The sequence below is a fragment of the Pterocles gutturalis genome, unplaced genomic scaffold (assembly GCF_000699245.1).
Source record: "Pterocles gutturalis isolate BGI_N339 unplaced genomic scaffold, ASM69924v1 scaffold8424, whole genome shotgun sequence".
NCBI classification, from domain to species: domain Eukaryota; kingdom Metazoa; phylum Chordata; class Aves; order Pterocliformes; family Pteroclidae; genus Pterocles; species Pterocles gutturalis.
In genome coordinates this window covers 70,438-94,018 of record NW_010135710.1, presented here as the reverse complement: position 1 = coordinate 94,018, position 23,581 = coordinate 70,438, and the positions used below count along the sequence as shown (strand labels likewise).

Here is a 23,581-nt window from a genome sequence, read left to right as displayed (position 1 = left end):
GAGCAGCACTGGTGTTACACAGGATTTTGCAGTTGCTCTAATCTGAATTCCCTCTCTCCTTCAAAGAAACCTCAGCCACAGGTAGAACACATTTCCTTCCATCCCACTGTCTCATGATACCTGGTAGCAACAAAAGCGTAATTCCTTATACTCTTGGATCTTGGGCCTCCTGTAATGATCTCCAGACTTGCTCCTTGGTTCCTGCCACCTCAGCAAAGGCTTTTATCAACTATGACTAAGATGATACTATGTCTTTCTTTTCTGGAGCGGCTTAAGAGTGATCTTGGCGTGTTTATCATAAGAGGATTAAAAGTGTTCTGGGTACTGGTTTCTGACTAGTCTGTGAAATACTGATTTTAGGAGATAAGATAAATTGTTATTGTAGGTCTGAGTGTAACCTTTCATTCAGTCTTTTTCTTTTCTCCCTGTAATCTTGATACAGTCCACACAGTCTAAATGTTAAAACAAACCTCCCATGGCAACAGCAAGAGGAATGATAAGGACAAATTAAGCACTGAGAGACACTGATATGAGGCAGCCTGAGATGTGGGTCACCTGGCATGACCGCAAAGGTCCCTTCATGGTATTGCCAACCACTAAAGGCTGCACTCTCAACTCACAGCCCCGAAGGCAATGGTAGCCGTGCAAACTTTGTCTTCCCCTGGATCATGTGCTGCATCCTTGCCCTGTCATGAATGACAAGGCCAGGCAATGAGTCCATTCTCCTTGGACTGCTCTGTCAGATTCAAACTTGCTCATCCATTTCCTCAGGGACTTCTGCAAATTCTGCTAGTGTCTTTGAAACAGCTGCTGTTTCTTTGGTTGTTGGTTTGGGGTTTTTTTTCAACATTTGTCTCCTCCCCTCCTCCTGAATGGATGCTGTCTGTCCCAGAGAGGCAATGTTAAGACAACAAAAGGGATGATGTGAAGACAAGAAAAGTGGAGCTGTGAAAAAGGGAGGTTTGTAGAAGAAGGTTTGTATAAAAAAAGCTAGGAGTCTGACTCCTGTGGGAAGTTCGCATAATCTGTGAGCTTCAGTCCCCTTTGCATCTTTGAACAGAAATCCCAGACACTGTATTTGGCTTCTGAGGAAGAAAAAATTAATTAGAGAAGACTTTCTTATGATGTGAGGATGATGTTGTGCCCTACCTTGTCCCCTGCGTACTGAGAACACTCTTACTCATTCACAGATGAGTCCTGAAACTCATCCTCTCGATATCAGTGTTTCAATGGTACCTCCCTCTACCTCCCTTCTTTTCCCTTCTTCCCACTCTGGGAGCCCTTTAAAAACATGGGCTTTCTCTTCCTTTCACAAATTTCCAGTGCCCATCATAACAGCTCCAGTCCTAGAGAGAGGCTGTGGAATCCAGGTGCAGTACAAAATAATTATAATAACAATAATAATAATTTTGGACTTCTATTTTCTTCAAGTATTCCATGCTCCTGGAGCTTCTGCAAAGCTCTTTATTTTTCTAACACCACTGCTCCCTATTTTTTCTAACAACACTGTTGCTTATTTTATCTGCACAGCATTGAACTGAGTCATGGCAGTGCCTTGGGCCAATTTACAAAAGCGCTGTTCTTATCTGCCCAGGGCAGAAGCTGGTGGAGAGCCTGCGGTATTGCCTTTCTGTTTCTGCTGCACAAGCCCTGAGTGCTTCAACTTGGGCTATGAGAAGCCGATGCGTGGGGTGCAAACTCATGCAGTGTGTGGCAGCTCCTGAGTTGAGCTGATGGAAACCTCCAATGACTCCAGGGACGCTGCTGCCTAAAATGTTCTGAGTCAGTCCGACTGAGGGCACAGAGAGAGAGTCACCTACAGGACCCGCATTGCCTGGCCATGTCTGAGTAATCTGGGGTGCCGAACACCTCCGGGGAAAGGGGGAGTGCTTTGAAGTTCCTCTTCTTTTTTGGATGAGTTGAAGGGATACCGAAGGCACCCAGCACCTCACCAGCAAAACACTGCAGCTGCATGAAGACGCAACACTAGTCAGAGCAATACCACAGGTTTCCCGTCCGGTTCTGCCCTGTGCTGATAACAGCGGGGCTGGTTTTTCATTTCATGTTTACCTAGTGTGAGCTGCAGAGATAAAATAAAGAATGGTATTGACGGAGTAAAAAGATGCCATTTGTTACTACAGACTTTATGGTTCAGCGGCACCAGGATGCATGGGAAGAGAGGCAGCACCACTAGAAAGGGGAAAATTTTAGCATAATTGCAAGCTTTTTCAAGTAAAAGGCCAAAGTCAGTTACAACTCCTCATCCGAAATACAAAGGCAGCAATTCCCCACTGCTTTGTTTTGTTCTTAGCAGCTTCTGGAGACTGGCATCTAAATAAAAATTTCTGGCTTTAGAAAATGGAAATGAGCTTCAGTTTGTAGCTGGAATTTCTGCATTTTCTTGTCATTCCTTCACCAAGGGCAAAAGTGCTGTCCACAGCAGAGCTGTAGCAGGTGCTGCTAGTCATTTAAGTTTTTCTGAATGACCATTCAGGGAAGCTTTCCCCTACAGCACGGGTAACTGGTCTGTATACAGTTTGAAAATACCAGAGGTACCACAGTTTGGTAGCTGAGAACATTGACAGATGTAACCTGCCTTTTGTGCACACCCCAGTTCAGCTGATGCAGGGGATCCCACAAATTATGTTGTGATATTCCTGCAAGGAATAAATTAACTTGCAGCCCAATTCTCCCTTCTGTCTCTACAGGGACTAAACTTATTGCTCCACTCCCCAAAGGAACAGAGTTTGTTCCTCTTCAACAGGTAGCTTCTGGCATCTGTAGCATGAGGATAGCAAATCCCAGTGAGAACACAGGGACTAAATTCAAAGGCAGTCATGTTTAAATTGTAAATAAAGGAACTTCCATGTGCAACCCATGTCCACTATTTTGATGGAATTTTTAGGAAGCATCACACATGGCCAAGAATGTGACCCACACATCACTTGGGTTTGTTCAAGATCAAGTTTGTCCTGTTAATGCATAACAAGAAGTCCCAGTCTAAGCTGTATTTGCATTATTGCAGCTGACTGAATTCATTCTTTAAGGATCGAAGCTGACTGATCTATTTCTCCTTCATGATTGAGACATATAATTTCTTGGTTGTTTTATTGTCCTTGCTTTCCAGCTCCTTGCTCTTGGTGACTGTGGATGTTTAAGAAGACACAGGCTATGCCTGTGTATTCACATGTCAAGAGAAGAAAATCGGCTTCACAAGAAAGGATCACGCAGAGCTACCAGGCAGGGATGAGCAAGTATTTGGGAAATGGACCACATGCAAACAGTAGATCTGGAGGAAACAGCCTGGCAGGGCTGTAACAGAACAGCTATTCTGCACCCCTCGCATTCCACGTCCCTGGCTCCCACTAGCTCAAGGTCAGTCTGGAAAAAGTCTTGCTATCTCCTGAGTGCTTTTTTATGGTTTATCTTACTCTGCTTCCAAATCAAACTAAGCTGAGGCACAAGGAAGCACTCAGCACAGAATGGGAGCATCCATTCAAGCACTGGAAGTACATTAGCCCCTGCATTTCCAGCTGACATTCCCACTTATATCAGAACATTTTCCCTTGCAGACAAACCCTAAATATTATGTTCCTCTGGTAGAAGGTGGTTTATTTATGTAGCTTGATTTATACACAGGTGGCTGTTTCAAACTCTATGGACTTTAATAAACTGCAGAACAGAACTCAAACAATAAAGACGAGCAATAAATCCTGCATTAAACCTAAAGCATTTGGGCACAACTTCAGAATGACAAAAGGCTCTTGAAAACACCAAAGGTTAAGAAGTAAAGCAATAACATCCTTCTTGTTGTTCTCTCAAAAAGCCAGGTAAGACTGACAAAGGTTGATTTAGTGGTACACATTGCTGTTTACAGCAGCCATAAAACCACTTTAACTGGACAGGTAAACTGGGTTTGCAGTTGCCTTGAGCTGCTGAGACTATCAATGAATCAAAGCCAGAATTTACAATATACCCTGCAGGGTAGCACACTTGGGCTACTTAGGATGAAGAGAAAGAGGGGGGTGTTAGCTGATAAGGTTCCTTCTGTGAAGTCTCCTTCAGAAGCAGAAATGGTCAGTCACATGCCTTCACCTCACATATAGCCATTTCAATCTATTTGAATACAAATGAGCATTACTGTGTGCCTTAATGAATGTCCAAGGGATAGGAAATACCTTTTAGAAATGTCATTATAGTTTCTTAACAGAATTTGACACCTTTGTTCACCTTCGCATGAAAAGAAAAAATCTTCCCCAGCTCACGTTTTAGCAGTCACGTTGTTTCAGACATCCTCAGGTTATGGGCCAGATCACGGGCCACTGCACAGAGATGCACTGTGACACTGGGGACCTCTGAAAGGTTTGCTGCTTGGAGAAGGCCAGTCTCGCCTTCAAGCAGCTCAATGTGGCAACGTTGTCTAATTTCTTTAGAAAAGCCCATGCCTGGTATCTGGTGCCTTTCTGTACTCAAAGAATGTCCTCCTCTGGTATATCTACACATTCAAACAACAAACACCTGCCCATGTGTACTCACATGCTACTTCCCAAGGCATACAATGCATACTTTTAGTTTCATGTTGTTTAAAAAGTGCCTTATTGCAACATGGCCATCACATTATTTTCAATATTTTGTACTGAAGTAACCACACAAAATACTATTTATTCTTTTTGGCTACTGGGGTGCCCTGTGTGGATGTTTGCTTGCTCTAGGAACTCAGACTCCAGGGAGCCACTTGTGAGGGGGCTGTGGACCATGTCCTCCTCTGAGTATCAAGGGTGCAAATGTGTCTGGACCTTCTACCAGGAGCTGGAGTTTAGTGAAAGCTACTTATGTGCTTTCACTTACACATCTGCAGAAGAGCGGGTCAGTCTGGCTTCATGTCTCTGCCTGGTGTGTGGCATTCACTGTTACGGGAGTCATCACTTTCCCAGACCTACAAGCACTTAGCTGATTTCTGCATACACCTGAAAGTGTTATTTTTTCCAACTGACTCATTTCCAGTCATGACAAACTTTTCATGTTACAATTTTTTTGCTACCCAAATAATACCAGCCACGTTGCCAATAGCAAGGTTGTGTAGTTTGCTGACGGGTGGCAGTGCAGAAGCAGAAATTTCCATCTGGGGAGAGGGAATGTTGAAAAGCTCTGGGTTGTTTGGAAATGACCATTTGAATCTGCATCTAGTTAGCATGAATGTTAAAATACTTCTACCTTTCCTAGTCAGTGTGGCAGCATCCCCAAACTCCTGGGCTAGAATTTGTCCTCACATGTGAGACAAGCACAGACCTCTTCCTTAGTGGCAGGTACACATGTTGGTGGGGGCAGGAGTGGGTGAGGAGCTTTCTTTCACACATGCTCATGCAGTATTTGCTTTCAGATGGATTTCCTCAAGAGCTAAATGAGTCACAGTGCTGATGGAGCATTGTCTCCTTTCTGCATCCCAAGAGACCATCCTCACAGGACTGGAGTCAGAGCAGGTCCAGGCATTTTTTTAAATTGCTGTCTATAGGCCAAATCTATTTTTTTATTTGAGACCACACACAGAACTGGTTTTCTGTGCTTTCCCTTGGGACATTTTATTTGGTCACACATGTTCTATGTAGTACAACTGAAAGGAAAGCTACTTTGTATTTAACTTCACATAGCAGGTACCAGGTAATAACTGGATTATGCTATAAATTTTGAAATGGCTTTGTTCTTGGCAGCTCAGAAAATCTCTAAGGAAACATATTATTTAGCCTAGTGGGAGATATTATTCAAAACTTTTAACGTGAGAAAATGATTGTAAATGATCACTTATAATAATATAATGCCACAAATGATCTAATTCACTTTAGAAAAACAAAATCAGAAAAGTCTCAGTTTCTTCCTGATATGTTTCTCATTTATGTTCTCAGCCCTGAAGCCTATTTCTTACAAGTAGAGAGATGTGTCTGTCCAAATTAATTTGTAGGACTGTGGTAATAAATTAAATAGAAACAGAATTAGAGGAGCATTACAGGGAGGATAGAGCAGGAAATGAAGGACAGGTGCCCCTTTTTGACCCAACTGATTAGAAACCCAGGGCTCCAGGGTAGGCTGAGTTAGGAGAGGAAAGTGCTGATGCTTTGGTATAATTCTGTTCCCTTACAAAATGTGGATGCAGCCCTACTTCGAGAGGCAGCAAGAGTCCAACAGCAGGATGCAGTTACTTTGCTCTGGGCTTTAAGTGCTATTCCTATCTACACACACCTCAAATCCCCTTTCTTAGCTGTGCTGCAGGACTTGTTTATGGCAGTTCTGTGTCCTTCGTGTCTGTTCCTTCCCATTTCTTTGCTGGATTTTCTAATCCTTCTGAGTATCTGAGGGAGGCACAACCTTTTGCGTAGCAATTGTCAGTGGAGCCTCTCTACCGACACAGTCTTTGCTTTTCAGCTAGTGACATTATCTTTGGTTTGGGCAGAGGCTTTTGCCGAGGCACTTATTGGCTTCTCACAGCTATCTCAAATCAGGAGAAGTTGTTATCCCTCTGTGAAATATGATTACCCAGTCACTAAAGGGACTAACAGAGGCATATAGAAGTCTATGTTTATCAAATAGCTAGAAAGGAAGAAAGGAAGGAAGGAAGGAAGAAAAAAAGAAAGAAAGAGAAAGAAAGAGAGATAGAAAGATTGATTTATAAATCTGAAGAAATTTATTTTGAAAAAGGATTTAGGGTCGAGAGATTTCAGACTATGCCATTGATGCGTGCAGCAAGGAACAGTGGTGAATGGACATCTTGTGGTTTCACTGAACAAGCTAAAATAGAGTTTTGCTATGGCACCAAACCCTCTTGGTTTAGTGCTGGCACAGGTTTGTCTGCATGGGCTGTCTTTACCTTCTGCCAACTGCAGCATGCAGAGGGAGGCCTCCAAGGTATAAGAAATTGCTGGAGAAAGCTCTGCTGCCCAGCCTGGTCTTTCATAAGCCAGGAGGCAGTTGCACTTCCCAAAGCTAGACCTGGTATCCATTTGAGTATGAATTTTTTTTAGTTATTTCCTGATGTGTTCATAGTTATTCCTCGGTAATCCCCTCTTTGTCCCTTGACTGCAAGTTGCCTCCTTTAAACTGAAGCTCTGCAGTGCTTCTGTCTTTGTAGAGTAAAAGTATTTCTGCTTAGAGTTAGCACACTGGTGACTTGCAGTAGGGGACACCCACAGGTAAAACTTCCACTTCTAGGGCCAGCAAATATAAAGAGTATGTTCTTGATTAGTAGAAAGCTCAGAAGATTGAAAGTCATTAATTAATGCAGAAATTTTCCTTTTGGATGACACATATACTTGAATTCCAGCTAGCTGTTTACTATAACATTTGTATCTACTGAGGCACAGAACTTTTCCTTAATAAGTAAGAAATACCAAACTGCCAGGTAAATAAATTTTTGCACAGTATGGCTAAAGAACAAAATAATGTGTACCCCATGCCGGATTCTTCCACAGGTCTCCCATGGATTCGATGAATCTCCTTTTTACTGGGCTTTGTTAGATCTCACAGTCTGATTCTGATTCTGATTCTTTTAGTGATGTTAAGCCTGGAGAAAGATGTCAAAAGACCCCAGGCCTAGACTTGCTAAGCATGTCAACTTTAAGATAAAAAGTGAATCTCTTTGCCTTGTGTAGATTACTGTGCAAATACAAGTCGTTATAAATGCACCCACAGAGAAGAAGAGGGAGGCAAGAAGTGATATGGGCTTGCTTTTGCAGCAGAAGGCTGGACAGAGCTGTTTAGCTCCAGGATGTCCAGGACATTAAGAGCCAATAATATAGACAGTCTAAAAATCCTTTTCTCTTTACCAGTCCATAAGAACCCACTCAGCTGATCTCCAGTAAGGAGCATGCCATTGTGCCATGGGAAGCAACCTTGTTCACCGAAGAAAGCACTATCCTTATGGTCCTCAGGTGAAAACTTAACCCACCCTTAGAGATGGGACAAAGAAATGTATATGGAGGGGGTTCAACAGCGTTTTGGCAACATATGGCAACATCACATCCAAGATGAAATTGCTTCTCCTTTGCCCTTCTCAGTCCCGTGGTTCCCAAATGATGCAGAGGGTACATGGACAACTCGTGTCAGAGAGGCAATGCTGAAGGAGCACCTGAGAGCAGGGCAAACCCCACTCCAGACAGGCCATCTGTATGGATGTCATAACTTTCTTCTGTTGGGAGCTGGGCTAGGTTAGGTTTGCATCTGTCAAGAGGCTTCTCTTTCTCATTAGCCCTCCCCCAGTGGGAGCTACTCCTGCTGTGTTCCCACAGAGAGGTGCCTGAAGAAGGGGAGGTCAGGGAGACCTGCCTGCAACCTCAGGTGCATTTTGAAATGTGAGAGTATGAAATATGACAAGGAGTGGAAAGGCACAGGTATTCTGTATCCTGCTTGGCTCAGAGGCATGTGGGTACCACAACATATCACATTAAAAGAAGCAGGGCTGAAAATAAGCACTAATTTCACATTGACACATACCCATCTGCACGTATCCACATACCTGCTCGACTAAGATTGCCAGCTTTCTAAATAACTCAGTTACAAGCTATATTTTCATGCCCTGAAGTCATCACTAAGGTTTTTACTACTTTGATAACTGAGTGTGTAGGTCATTACAAACATGGACAATCCCCTAAGACCAAGCAAGCCAGTGCTGTGAAACCTCTAGCCTGCAGTTTGGCAATGCACCAGTGCTGCTCTCTCTGTTAGCTCAAAGGAGATGTCCTGCCAGCTCTCAAGTGGATAGAAAAAAGGACATAGGGTAGCAGTTGAAATTTCGGCAAGTTTTGTAGCCCTGTAGTTTGTCAATAGCATTTATATTTTGATATGGGTCTGGTGAAGACTCCTGAGAGGATTCCTCTGCCCACACATCGCCCTGGTCTCTATCCCAGCACTCCCACCTGGGACGGTGGCGTTGTATTTCACGGGAGATTGACACTGCACGTAGCCCCATGTGCCAGCCCTTCTGCATGGACTCCAGCTTGCTCTGCACATCTGCCTGTGCTTTAATCCCTGCCTGCCACCAAGGAAGGCCTTCCGGGAGGGAGAGGGAATGGTGTGTCGCACTGCACAACGCCTAGAGGAAATCAAACTGCAGCAGCAAAAGTCGGGGGTGGAGGGCGGGAGGGGAGGAAGATTTATAGTGCAACAATAGAAGGCTTTTAAGACCTCCTACCCTGTAATTTAATTGCATTGTTATTTACAATGCCTATTTCTTTGCAGTCTGGTCTTTGGTGAGATTGGGACTTGTCACTGTTTGGTGAGATTGAGACTGGTCACTGTCCCCGAGTCTGGAAGGAGTAGAGAGTAGGGCGGTTTCTGGCTAAGCGTGGACAGGAGGCAGAGGAAGCAGTTTGCCTGGGAAATGCTGGTTGAAGCAGAGCTGAAGTCCAAGGTAGCCAGACCAGATGGCAGCTACAATCCTGCTGTCAGCTGGGAGTCAAGAGGGAGGGAGCTGGGCTTAATGTTCTCCAGGGGACATAGACCGATGACGGCTGTGTAACCACCTCATCCATGGTGATTAGAGGTGATTAGAAGTGACTGATCCTATGATGAAGAGCGGAATATTTAGTTTGAAAAACTGCAAGAGGTGCCACAGGTCTCCAGCCTAGCTCTGCACAGAGGGACGAGGTGCTACTTATTCTTATTTAAAGCTCCTGGATGGACAAACCTGCTACTTCTGTGTCAGCAGAGCAGGTTAAACATGCTTTTTCCTTTCTTATATTCAGTTAATGTTGTTTAAAATGTCTTAGTGATTTTAAGGTCCCTGTAGCAATGGTTTAATTTTTACTCAAAATAAGTTACAAATTTTCAGTTGTCACTGGCTTAGGTAAATATGTTAATCTGGAAAGCTGCCCAGCAGAGAGGGCCCTGGGGGTGCTGGTCAACAGCCAGCTGAACATGAGCCAGCAGTGTGCCCAGGTGGCCAAGAAGGCCAACAGCATCCTGGCCTGCATCAGCAATAGTGTGGCCAGCAGGACTAGGGAAGTGATTGTGCCCCTGTACTCGGCACTGGTGAGGCCGCACCTTGAATCCTGTGTTCAGTTTTGGGCCCCTCACCACAAGAAGGACATTGAGGTGCTGGAGCAGGTCCAGAGAAGGGCAACGAAGCTGGTGAAGGGTCTGGAGCACAGGTCTTATGAGGAGCGGCTGAGGGAGCTGGGGTTGTTTAGTCTAGAGAAGAGGAGGCTGAGAGGAGACCTTATCACTCTCTACAGCTACCTGAAAGGAGGGTGTAGTGAGGTGGGTGCTGGCCTCTTCTCTAAAGTAACAAGTGATAGGACAAGAGGAAATGGCCTCAAGTTACACCAGGGGAGGTTTAGGCTGGATATTAGGAAAAATTTCTTCACTGAGAGAGTGATCAGGCGTTGGAGCAGGCTGCCCAGGGAAGTGGTGGAGTCACCATCCCTGGAGGTGTTCAAGAAATGTGTAGATGTGGTGCTTAGGGACATGGTTTAGTGAGTTAGGTGGTGTGGGTTGACGGTTGGACTTGATGATCCTTGAGGTCTTTTCCAACCTTAAGATTCTGTGATTCTATGATTCTATGAAATCTGAAAAGGAAAAGAGCCTCTAAGTGGGATCAACTCCAGCTCCTTGTGACATCCCTCCTGTTTAGCACAGGACCTTTTTGTATTCCATGTCAGGTGGCTTCTCAATGTTGACTGTTCAGGCCCGTAGGAGAATAGATTTGGGGCTAATTGTGCTTTGAGAAAGAAATATCATACGTTTGTAACAGGATCTTCCCAGATCACACATTATCAGTCTGCCTTTTTAGCTATGAAGCTCCTGAAGGCTCCTCAGGGCTGACTTATTATGTGCTATACATGCTACATACACAGTAATGCTTAAATATATATATATAGTAGCAATAAACTAGAAATTATGGATATATCTTAGGTATTCCGTTATCGTAAGCAATTAAAGTGATGACTCCTGGAGCAGTGTAAGTGGCAAGATTCTCTGTTATCCCAGTTTTTATACTTCTGAGCTTTTACTTAATTCTGCCTTAATCCTCCACTGAGCTGAATAGAGATTTCTGTTGTCTGTCAGATTCCTGCAGCAGTGCTGCTTGACCTGGTTGCGTAGTTTAAAATGTAACCAAATGTAACTATCAGATAAGTTGTTTAATTATTATTATTTTTTAGCAACAATTTTGCACAGAGTCTGAAGGGTACAGACATCCCAAACTGTATATCTGGATTTTCTAGACCTCAGAGCAGGTCACACTTTAATCTGGGTCTTTGTCTTGTCTCTCCATGCCTCCTTTTGTAGTTGCTTGCAGAGGCTGCTGACTAAGAAAATGGTCAGCTTCTAACTACTTATACAAGGAGATTGCACCAATAGTTGAACAGTTATTGGGGTAGATGACCTGACGCGATGGATAACTTGGAAGGAAAAATAGGATGAGAAGCAGCTTAGAGACCTGCACTGGTCTGAACATCATGACTCAGGATCCTGTGCTTTGTGTTTCAGTGCCCACCCAGTAGGTAATGCCCTTCACCCTGACCAATCTTCTCTTTGAAATCAGTCAGTGCCCTGGTGACATTTAGAAGATGGCAGGGTTGAAGAAGAAATGAGAAAGTGATAGATCATATCTGCCCCTGTTTGCCATCTGCAGGTGACTATGGAGGTGCTATAGCATAATCCCCAGGCTTGTCTTTCTGCTGAATATCACAAACCACCTTGAAAATGAAAAATGAACACATGAACTGCCCTTGCAACAAGAAATGGTTGCTCTGAGTGATGAAGGGACCTCCTTGTGTCCTGCAGTGGTATGCAAGGCAGGGCTGGTTTTACCCTAGAAACATTCAAGCTAAAAGTTTTGCGCAATTTTACGCTTGTAAGGAGAAAGTTACACCACTCACTAAGTGCACCTGAGACCTAAAACCACACAGTATTTATCTCGGGATACTCACAGCTCAGCTCAGTCCATGATCCTAGCAATAGCCATCAATTTGACATTTCAAAAGTCAGGTCAAATACAAAATCATAACAAGGGTTATGTTCTGCTGAAAGGAAACAAGTCTTCCCACTGGGCGTGATTTACTTGCAACATAAATGCAGGGCTGAATACTGTGAAATACGTGGCTCCAATTTTGATCAGCCAGAAAAGAGAGCCTTTATTGCGATGCTTCAGCCTGCTTTTGGGACCTCATTGGAGTCTGACAGGCTCTTTTCCATCAATGACTCTGGAGGACATCATAGGAAAAATCAGCTGACAGGTATTTCTAAATTTGTTGTAGGTAATTAGGAATATGTTGCCTCAGCTCTAACAAAACCCCTGACTTTTATTAGCTGGACTTCTGCTTAGAAATGATGCCAATGTCATGGGCCAGAAAATGCATGAGGAAAATTAATTGCAGCCTGAATGTGCAATAGTCCTGATAATTGGGTTAAATGTAAGGATTTCATTTTAAAGCAGAATTCTGTGATAGGTTTCTCTTTCTTAACATTATAAAATGCAAAATCTGGCATAAGTAAAATTTAATTCTTTAAAATACATAAAAGAATCTATGAAATTGCTCTGTATAATTTTAAAATGACTGAAAATATCTTCTTGACATTTTCTTATATGCACTACAGTGCTACTGTAACAACACTTTTTAATTTGTAGGGCGATTAAATGCAATTACAGTGTACAGATGACAGAATTTACAAATCCCAACATGATTCCTTGTGTACTTCTTTTCTGATCATTTATATTGCGTGTAGCTTCTGCTATGCATAAATCCCAGTTCCTCTGATTAGAGATGCTCAAGTAATTTCTTGGTCAATTTAGAATCCCCTTTTGAGCATGTACTGTTGTAGAGATTTACTGGAAAAAGATGAGAGCAGGTTTGTTCTTTCTTCATTTTGCAACACCTCACACAGCACTTTCTGCAGAAAACGGTATCCTGTAGTGGGGGAAAAGGATATCGTAGACTCATCCTTCTCCCTCTGGATGGGGAATACATTCTGGATTCTTGTATGTATTGCATACTGTGCTGGGTACATGACTGGCTAAAGAATACAGCCTTTCAGAGAAGGAGGAATAACTTGTAACAGGCACTGTACTGTTATTGCCTTTTTTCTTAAAACATTCCATTAACTCTGACATATCCTACAAAGAGAGACTGGTTGATTATGGGTCATATTGCCAACCACAAACAGTTACTTATTCATTCAAAGAAACTTGGTAATAGGACCAGCCTGGTCCAATTTTTGCTGGTAGCTTCAAGGGGAAGAACAACATGGTCCTTATGGTCTTCAAAGCAAAGACAAGTTTAGGAAAAAAAAAAAAAAAGACAATGAACAAATTCTGTCATCAGTACCTTGACTAACCATGTTCTTTCCACATAACTCCACTGTCAAAAATACAGCTCTATCGTTTAAAACTTGCCCTTAGAAATAAAACTGAAGCAGAAAGAAAAGCCACACACTAATGTTGTGACCACTCCTCATTCCTTTTTTCACCCATAAAGCAGAATGCTTCCTGCAAAAGAGGTGCTCACAAAATGGGTGTGTGCCTTTTTCACAGGAAAAAACCTTAATCTCCTTCTGATAATCAGGTAATTATGCAAAGAAAATAGTAACTTTATTCTTATTCTTAATTTGACAATATGTATGTAAAGGTTTAATGAATTCTTCCACATCCAGATGTATGCCAGGTTGCTCAATGTCTCTGGTGTGGAAAAGTGGCCCAATGGATTTTTATGTTGATCTTTATCTCTGTATTTCCAAATCTGGAGAATTTAGAAAGCAGTTAAATCATTACCATTCCTTTGAGCATTTTTTCATAAAGAAAAGTATGAGGTCAGTAACACCTCCTTGTCAGATAATGGAAAAAAATGTTCAAAATGCAAGCTTTTTAACCTTCACAGTTATGAGAGGGAAATATGTGTGGTAAGCTGTTGGTCTGGTGGATGAGATGTAGTCACTCTGATGGGAAGAACAACTGAAGCAAAGGATTCTGTTACATGGGAAATACGGGAATAACTTACATCAATGAGGAAAATAAATACGATATTTATATCTTGTTCTCAGAACCATCTTAAACATGTCTCATAACCAGAATACATGTGCTAACCAACTCAGAAATGTGCATCACAGTGTTGAATGCTAACTTCCTTTGGACAAGCCACGCATGAAGTGCTCATTTACTCATTTAATAGGGTCATTAGTATGGCAATGAACTTTCTACTGGCATAATTGCTGCCAACTACTGAGCCTCATACATTGTGTCTCTATAAAATAATACAATGAAGATCCTATTTCTGTGAGATGGTGACGAAGCTTTAATTCTTTGTTTATGAAGTTTTGTTCCATGACCCTTTATTACAGTTAATGTAAATTTCTTTATATTTTCTGTCACAATTTTTGATGATATCTTAATGATATTTTATTTTTATGGTGGCATCTACATCCACAAAAGGAAAAAGGAAATCCATGGAAAAGGTCCCAGGGGATTGCCCAAACACGAAACCTACAATGTTTGCCCTTGAGATCCTCCAGCGCTGGAAAGGGCAAACAGTATGTTCACTCTCTGGGAAATGGTTTCATGAGTATGATTTAAAAAAAAAGTTAAGTAAGGAAATTATTATAAATACTGCTAAGAATGCAAAGCCAAGTTTTTGAAAGAAGAAATGGAGGCAAAGTGAATCACTGTATGGTAAAGAGAGTAGTGTAGCAGATATTTCAAGTTTAGCTCCAGCACTTCCAAATTTAGATCCTCAACTTTATATTGTCAGAGTACAGTGCTGTGTGCAATCATTTGCAATTTTATGTATTTTGGCAGTATATTCCATGTTATAACAAGTAGTCTTTTCCTATGCCAAACCATCCCTAAATTAGACTTGAATGAACTGGCAGATGATAAGTATGTCATCTGGAAGAAATGGAGGGATGTGGTGGATCCCGAACAGGGATTCCCAACCTGCGGCCCCTTGGCTATTTGCCCCTTTTGAAAACAGTAAAGTGACTTTCAAATGAAGGCTGTCCTTAGCAGAAGGAGGAGTGAGCTGAAGAAGGCCAAAGCTCTCAACAAACCACAGACACTTCCAGAGACACTGGAAGTTGTACTCTCCCAATCCCAGCTGCTCCCTGGCCCTTTGTACTCTGTCGGACAGCAAAAAGTCACACAGAGAAATTGCAGGCTGCCTGAGAAGGGGGTGTAAGCCTCTGTGTCAACATAAAGCATCCCACTGACAAATTATCAGAGGGCTCAGTTGCACTGGGATTGTTCCATACACCTGGAGGTAACTTTTTGCACCCTGCACTTTGGAGAATGCTGGTTCACATGCTACATATTTCTGTATTTTTGAAGGCTCAAAAGCAACGGCAAAATTTTAAGAGAGTTATGCCGTGGGAGATATTTCACTGGCTTCATCCAGCTCCACTTAGGACTTTTTTTTCTGTGTGAAAAGTACTGAATAAATATAAGTTGGTAGTGACTGGGGAGAGCAGAGACCGCCTGAAGGCAGTGAACAGATGTGTAGGCTGACTGAGAAACGATAAAAGAAGGGAAAACTCAGCTAAGAGGATTTGGGCTTCATCAAACTTCACATTTCTTAGACCATTAACAGAGGAACGGAGAGGAATAAGGACCGAGGAATGATATATATAAGGGCTTAGCATTCATGACTGAACTTCTATTATGTGGTCCTTTCAAGGATTTTTAAAGGAGAAAATGATGCATTGTTGGCCTCTTGCAGCACCATACATTTCTTAGGCCCACTTAGGACTCAAAGGTGCTTTACCTGTATTTCTCAGCATAGACTCTATTTACAATTCTACAGATTCCAGTTAAACACTGTTTAAAATTCAACTCTGATTTTTCTAGGAAGGAGGAAAGCTTGGGCTTTTTACACCTGTTCTCAGTAATGACCTCTGTGTTTTAAAACAAATGGAATAATTTTCAGGGTTTAATGGGCTTTTGCCTTCAACAGCTACAAATAATCTAATTATCTAGCCACTCTGGGTACTGGATGATTTAAGAATTAAAGACATGATTAGAATCTGTTACAGTAATTAGAATCCATTTTAAACCAATTGCCTGTGGCATTGCATGGTCTAGTGGAAGAAAGGCTGCTGGCTAAATGCTCTTCTTCCACTAAATACAAAAACAAATGTTAGTACACTTTTTTTTTTCTTTTAATCTAAGAAAGCCAAGATTTCAGAAGTCAAGTAAATCAAATTATCTGTCCTTTTTATGCCATTTTTTAAGTACTTCATATATCACTGAAGCCAACAGAAGGAGGACAACTGAATGACTGCTCTTTGGATCAAATTCACTGAATAAATTTGTGAATTTCGTGAATAAGAGGAAAATTACAAATTTAGTGAATGAAAGTGTTATTAGTTAGGTAAATTAGAAGAGCACAGAGAGCATGCTGTGCCCAACACCAGGTCTGCCTGGGCCAGCTATAGCTATGTGAAAATGCGAAGAGTTAAATAATTTATAGCCTTACCACTCTAAGTAGCACTGAGAGCCTGGAGACTGGTAAATGATATGTAAAGCACCTCTTTGTTCAGAATCCATCTCCTATTAGTAAATTACATAGAAAACACCTTGTTCTTCAGAAACCATTTCCTGTCTATTCTGAGTTAGATCATGGCAGATCAGGAGGACAGGGTCAACAACCAACTGACAGCAAGTTGTGTATCTGGGATCTATGAAGGTTTCTTATAATACCAGCATTATTCTTTATTCTATTGGTATAGCATAATGCCATGGTGCAAACTCAGTCCAGCCTGACAGTGACTAGCTCAGCAGCTTCTTTATAGCTTTCTGTGTGTTTGCTTCCCTGTCTGTCCTTCGGAGCACATCAAGTTTCAGAGCTCATTCACGACACAGTTGCCAGGCTGGGAACCAATCCATTTTCCTTCAGCTCGTCTCCCCATGCCCCTTGCTTCCACAGTACTAGCAAACCAGCTCAGCACCACTTCATTCCTGCACACGTCAGTGTGCTTGTGCTTGCTTGCATTCATTTATATCTATTTAACCTATGCACTGTTTTGTTGACCAGTGATGGAGTTTACCTTATCAGCTCACCTGTTTTCCTAACATCCACCATTCCCTTACATTCATCTTTATCCATCTGCAGCAAAGCAGGACTCTGTCCTCTTCACTCATGCCACACTTGAGGGCTTTCCAATACAATAAGGGGTTATATTTTTCAGTCGTATAAATAGGGACCATGTTGCTATCACTTGCCATAGCAATAACATATAACATCTGTGTCTCATCTGATTGTGGTTAAAAGAAAATTCTCTAGAGAGCAGAAAAGGTGTTTTTACAATGTGTAACTTGTTAACAGTTATTACTGCAAAGAATAGTCCTAACTTTTGAAATTAAATGTCAAGATATTGAAGAACTAGCCCCTCCTGCTAGAGGGCATAAACCATGTTGTGTCTAATAGAGCTTAAATAATATTTTTTTCTGGATTCATTTTAATAGTGAGACACTGTCTGAGGAAAGATGATGAGCAGTGTGGACTGGTTTGCCCCTGGAATGGTCATTCTGATCATTCTGTGAATTTATTAGTGTTTAAAAAGCAAAGCACAGTTATTTCACACACACTAAGCACAGGCACCACACACAAATGCAGACAAATACAGTAAGTATCAATTTAAGGAATGTTTGGCTTTTTTATGGTATATGCAGAATGCACCAAAAATGCTTGCATTTAGCAGTGTCTGCAGTTGGAAAAACTGGACAGATTAATGTGTTTTCTACTGGATTGATTAAAAAAGTGACTGCAGAGATATAACATATGGTTCATCTCATCTAAATGAAGACATCTACATCTGAGTTGCTGAAGGCCCCCTTTATAGTGGAGAGGTAGGTATTTTTGGGGTGGAGTTCACCTGGCCTGTGCTAGACATCTACATCTGATCAGCTGAACGCACCCTGTAGCCACACGTGATGCTGTTGGACCACAACAGATCTTGAAGGATGCAGATCTGTCCTTCTGTTGAGATAGGGCTCCCACTATTTCTTGCTGCACTGCAGAAGGTATCCGCTAATTCAAGCCATAAGTATCCTAGACTGCATTTTCTCAGGTTCTGGGCCAAGATCAAGTGGGAGGCCAGGAGGCGATTCAGAGCAGCCAGCAGGCAGCAGTGTTAGGCATCATCTCCTTTCCTTCCCCTCGGAAGAATGGTAATGGGTTACAGTTACCATTTGCAATAATTTAGATTAGCTAAGGAAACAGCGAATTACCTTTGATTGTTGGCAACACTCATTTCTTCCAGGGCAAGAGAGTGAATTTTTCCTCCTTCTGAATCAGTGAGCTGCCAATGCTCAGGGGGTCTACAGACCCAGATGAGCTGAAAGGGAACTTCAGCTTTCAACGTTGCCCCAAGTGTGTGAGGAAATCCCTGATGGCATCAGACACCAAGCTCTTTCCTGTTCTTTTCCTGAACTGCCCTGTGGGGAAACTTTGCTCATTTGCAGTGTACACAGAGTGTCTAATGCCTCCTAAATAGGATGCATAAATACCCTACCCTAGGCACCAAGAAAGGCAGAAAAGAGCTGCCTATAAGAAACGCCTTTAAGCAAATTACCCTAATAGGAAGTTGGGAACAACTGACATAAAACAGAAATCTTTTTTTTAGTTGAGATCCTTTTTTCTTTTCAGATATTAAGGTAATGATGGATGATCAATACGGGAAATAAACAGATCTTTAAAACAAACTTGAACCCAGTAGTCCTATCAGTGGTGTATATTCTTTCAGTAACAGTGCTGCTCAGTTCTCCATCTCCAGTTATCATTGTTGATTTCCATTGCATAATTACTACATTACAGCACTTCTTAGACTGTGGCAAGCAAAATATTGCAGGCAGAGAATACAGTTTTAAACTGCAATATATATGTCAAATCCTCTCAAAGGCTAGAAATCTGCAATTACATGCTGAAATATTGACTCACTTACCAACTGATATGGTCCAAACAGCAATTATTTTTGCAAAAGCCTTAGTTCTTGAGTTAAACCGGCTGTGATGGATGGGGTTTCGAATGGCAATATAGCGATCCAGTGAGATGGCACAGAGGTGCATGATGGAGGCAGTGGAGAAAAGCACATCCAAGTAGATCCAAATGGCACAGAACTTTGTAGGTAGAGGCCATGTGTATCCTGCACAAGAGAAAGCTGACATCAGCTAAGAACGTACATCTTTTGTTGTGACAGATATGTCTTAGTGCATATATCCTTCTAGCAGAAGCTGGTAGTACGTGATGCCTTCAGTAGAAGCTGCCTGATGCTGTTCTTAGAAACCTTTTTTATTTGCTTGCAACTTTTTAACTCTGTAGCTTTGGGGATTAACTCTGCTTCTTTCCCAGGCTACAAGCAGCATACATTTTTTTTCTTTTTAATTCTATTTGCGTAATGCTAATGCTTGATGTTATAATTAACCATTTCTGGCAGCAAATCTATTGAAAGAGAAGCAATTTTGTAATTGTAAACCTGCAAGTTCTCGATTTTGTTTTAGGGCTTTTTATCCATGTAATTACTGCATTATTAACACCTGCTGATATGCAAAGCCTTCTAAAGTCTGAAACTGAAACTTTAGATTTAGTGGCAGCTGAAGAAAGAAATTTATTTTGTTGCATACCAGTGATATTTATCTCACCTGTCTTTAGGTAGCTACCACATACTTAAATAAGGATTTTCCCTGTATCAATGAATATTGATACTCTCCTCTAGAGAATGCAATCCAAAGCAAACACGTCAGTGTTTACCAATATCCATCCAATCTACATCTTCTTTGCTGAAAATTAAACATTCCCTTTTTCCTTGTTCTCTCCGCTAGCCATGAAGAATAATTGATTGCTGTCCTTTCTGGAAGCTATTGGAAGATAGCTATCATGTCTTGCCTAGTTTTTTCTTTTTCTCTTCCACAATAAGCAAAGCCAATTCCTTTATCTTTTGCTTACAGATGAAGCTTTTAAAATGTTTGTTCTTCTTGTTTCTCTGCCCTGGAATCTATTTAATTTATCCACATCTTGCTTATTGTTCAGTGACCAAAACAGGACTCGATACCCTTGCAAAGGCCTCCCGACTGCTAAGTGAAATACAAGATTGCTTCATGGGTCTTGCAGGGAATGTCCTTACTTACACAACCTGTAATGATTAGTGCCTTTTGTAGAAAAATATCATACTAGTGACACATGCTTAGCTCATGATCCATTTTGACATCCAGATCGTGTTCAGCATTCCTGAAGCCTGGACACATTTCTCCAGCGGTAGTTCATTTGTTATCTTTTTCCTATGTGGATATCTTTGCATTTATCCTCTCTGAATTCTATTTGTTCATTTCAGACTTTCTCTTCAGCGGTCCAGATGATTGTTAATGGTTCTGATCCTGTCCCTCTGAGTGCTTGTAACCTCTCCCAGCTTGGTGCTTTTGGAAAGCTGTGTAAGCTCACACTCTATACACTGTCCAAGTTGTTAGGAGCAGTATGGGGCAGACCCAGGCTAAGCAGAGCCCTGCAAGACCCACATTCAAAGGCCCTTCTAGTCCTGCAGGGAAGCACTAGTGACTCTCCTTGGAGCAAGTTTTTCAGTTAGCCACATCCTTACCTTGTGGTGATTTAATTTAGAGCATGTTACCCTTGCTACCCATGACAGTGTGGCATGGGGTAATGCCAAAGCTGTTATTGTGAGAACACGCTGGTGTTTTGAGGCATGCTTGTCTCTTTTGGAGATACAGCACAACAAGATTTGCAACTGCAGGAGCAGAGGGAGAGGCAGAGGAGCTAGGTCTGTGCCTAATTAAACTTAGTCTCAGTAACCACTAGGGAGAACTATTTCTTGGTACTCTCAAGACTGCTGTAATATGAGCTGACCCTGACAAGTCATACGGCATTTATGGATAAGTTTTATCTTGATTTCTGGTCCTCCAATGAGGAATCCAGTCTCTGGAGTGTGTTACATTAGGACTGGCTTTCACGGGTATGTCCTCCCAGCAGCATCTCTCTGTCAGGTCAGGACAGGCTGTGGGGAGCACCCTTGTTCTGTAGCCCTGGAGGTACCCTGGCAGAGAGAGGCAGATCCAAAAGCCCCTGGTTTGGGCTCAGATCTGTCAACGCAGGTGATGTGGCTGATGCTGTCTGCATCCTGGCCTTTCTCTGGGCAGCTGATACCGAGCAAATGCTCCTGCGTAGGGGGAGGTTTCCCTCTGCCCCATCACTGGTCATCCTGGAGGTTGACAGTGCATGGTGCCAAGGCAGCTCTCCTGGTACTTGCATGCACCACCACCAGATGATTTTTCACCCCAAGTTACCCTGCGTAAAGATATCCCCTTCTTGACCTTAAGGGAAAAAGCAGGGAGAGAGGAGACAAAGCCTGCATGCTCCCATCCCTGTGGCTTTCAGTGCCCTGCTGCTCCTCCGCGCCAGTGACGGCAAAGGAGGGCGATGCAGCCTTCCCACCGTGACCAGGGTTTTGGCTTTGCTGCACACAGGAAATCCCACATTCCAACCTCCAATTTACTTCCGAGCCCTGGATTTCGGGTGTCTCTTTCCTCGGCAGCAGAGCCGGCCAGCAGGAGTCCCTGTTGCATGGCTCAGGGAATCACGCGGGATTTAAAGGGTTTTACTAATCTCACTCATTGGACGATTTCTGCTCCCGCGGCTCCGTTTTACGCCGTTTCTCCCACCAAAGGTAATTGCACCACTAATACAATAAATCACAACATTACATCATCACCGATGCCAAATATTTGCAGATGCCACTAAGGGCAATCTGTGTAGAAATACTGAAACTGGGAAATAAACTTCCAGTTTTCTGGATGAGATATCTCTTAAGTCAGAGGCTCATGATTGGATCTTTAGTCCCAAAATAGTGCAGCAGTATTTGCAAACAACCTCACTTTTCTCCTGACATTGTCTGGCTTCTCCTTGAACTGTAGCAATTCAGCTGGGGCACTGGAAAACTCATTTCTCAAAGTTTAGGTATTATTACAGCCTGACAATATTGGTACTGAACACACAGGCTGCTGCTTTTTTCTCCATGAGCCATGTTGCAAGTGATTTTGATGAAAATGAGAAGAAAGACCTGCTATTAATCACCTGCCAGGGTATGAACTGTGAGTCATTATTCACTTAATTCTTAAATAATTTCTCTTAAGAAATCATAGCTTTGCATTTGTAAATGTTACCGTTTTTTAACTCCCACAATATTTATTCCAGTATTTGCTGGTAAGTAAATGTCTAAGCAGGGTATTGGTGTTAAGAAATTTAGTTACATTTGTATTACTTCATTAAAAAAAATTGAAGAGGTTGCCTACTTTGAATCTAAAGATAGTCATTAGTACTTCTATGCATATTTGCAGAGCAAAGTAACTGGCAGGACCCTACATTCTCATTAGGAATATTGAAAATTATGAGCCAGAGGGAAAAACTGAAAGAGTAGAGAGAGTAAAGCATCTTCATATACTCTTTGAGACAATTCATTCAGCAACCAAGTAATAAACTAATGTTCTGGACTGTGGTTAAAATGCCTGTAACTAGAAATATAAAGTAGGAAAATAATCAAGTACTTCAGCTTTTCTTACATCCATTAACCAATTACATATTTCAACTTATATGGAGTGATTACAAATTTTTTTGTGTGTGGTAAGAGAAAGAAATAATAACAACAACACGTGCATGCAATGTTTAAAGCTTCTCAATACATGCAGTAGGTTACACAGCTCATACTCACCGCACAGTATGGTTAACATTGACACAGGCATGACAAGGAAACCCAGCAGCATATCGGCTATTGCAAGTGACATTAGAAAATAGTTGGTGGCATTCTGTAGTTTTTTCTCCAGTGACACAGCCATGATGACAAGAATATTTCCAGCAATTGTTGAAACAATCACTATCACTGTCAGCAAAGCTGGCCAGTTTTTCTGTGAAAGCTGACACAGGGAAGAGCAGCAGGGTGGACTCATGTTACTTTCACATGAAATATTGGTTAGGTTTTCGGAGTCCACAGTCACGTTAAAGAGATGTGATATATTAATCTCTCCAGCTCCATAAACATTTCTGTAGAGTCTTCTCTCATGATTTATTTGTATTAATGAGTTTGCAGTTGGGTTCACAGAGCTCTCCTCACCACAAAGAATATCCATTGCTAAGTCTGAAACCGGTAAGATAAATAGTGAAAAACAGGAAATTATCACCCTTTGTCACCATCAGGCTTTATATTCCTCAGCTGTCCATGCCAGAAGTTGAGGGAGCACAATCTTTTGTCGGCTGTATTTTTGCCACTAGTGTGATGTAGAAAAACATACCAGAATTACTCCGAAAGCTGAAATGTTTCGTTTTCAGTTCCATAGAAAGTCCGGTGTTGGCATACATTGAAAATCCAGCTGAAAAGGAAAACGAAGCTGTAGGGTAGAGAACGTGGACTTGAGGCTTCAGAGAGCAAAAATGTTGGAGAAATAAAAGAGGAAAAACTTTTGCAACCACTAGGACTCCCCTCTGGAGCTACATCTTATTGCTATTGGTAACTGTAATCACACAATTTTAAACACAGCAGTATTAAAATAGCTTGCCATATAAAACAGCAGAGCTCTTGCTTCCCTATTAAGAAAGTTGATTAAAGATTC

At 42.0% G+C, this 23,581-nt stretch overlaps 1 protein-coding gene across 1 annotated transcript in view; it reads right to left on the bottom strand.

Moving 5' to 3' along the window:
* Nucleotides 1-23,199, bottom strand: part of HTR2A (5-hydroxytryptamine (serotonin) receptor 2A, G protein-coupled) — a 24,502-nt gene extending 1,303 nt beyond the window's left edge. The window contains exons 1-2 of the mRNA XM_010082002.1: nt 22,687-23,199; nt 18,916-19,116 (exon numbers count right to left, since the gene is read on the bottom strand). Of these exons, the coding sequence (XP_010080304.1) occupies nt 18,916-19,116; nt 22,687-23,101 (616 nt within the window). The 5' untranslated portion in view covers nt 23,102-23,199. The remainder of the gene's footprint in view (nt 1-18,915; nt 19,117-22,686) is intronic.
* Nucleotides 23,200-23,581: the final 382 nt, after the last annotated feature.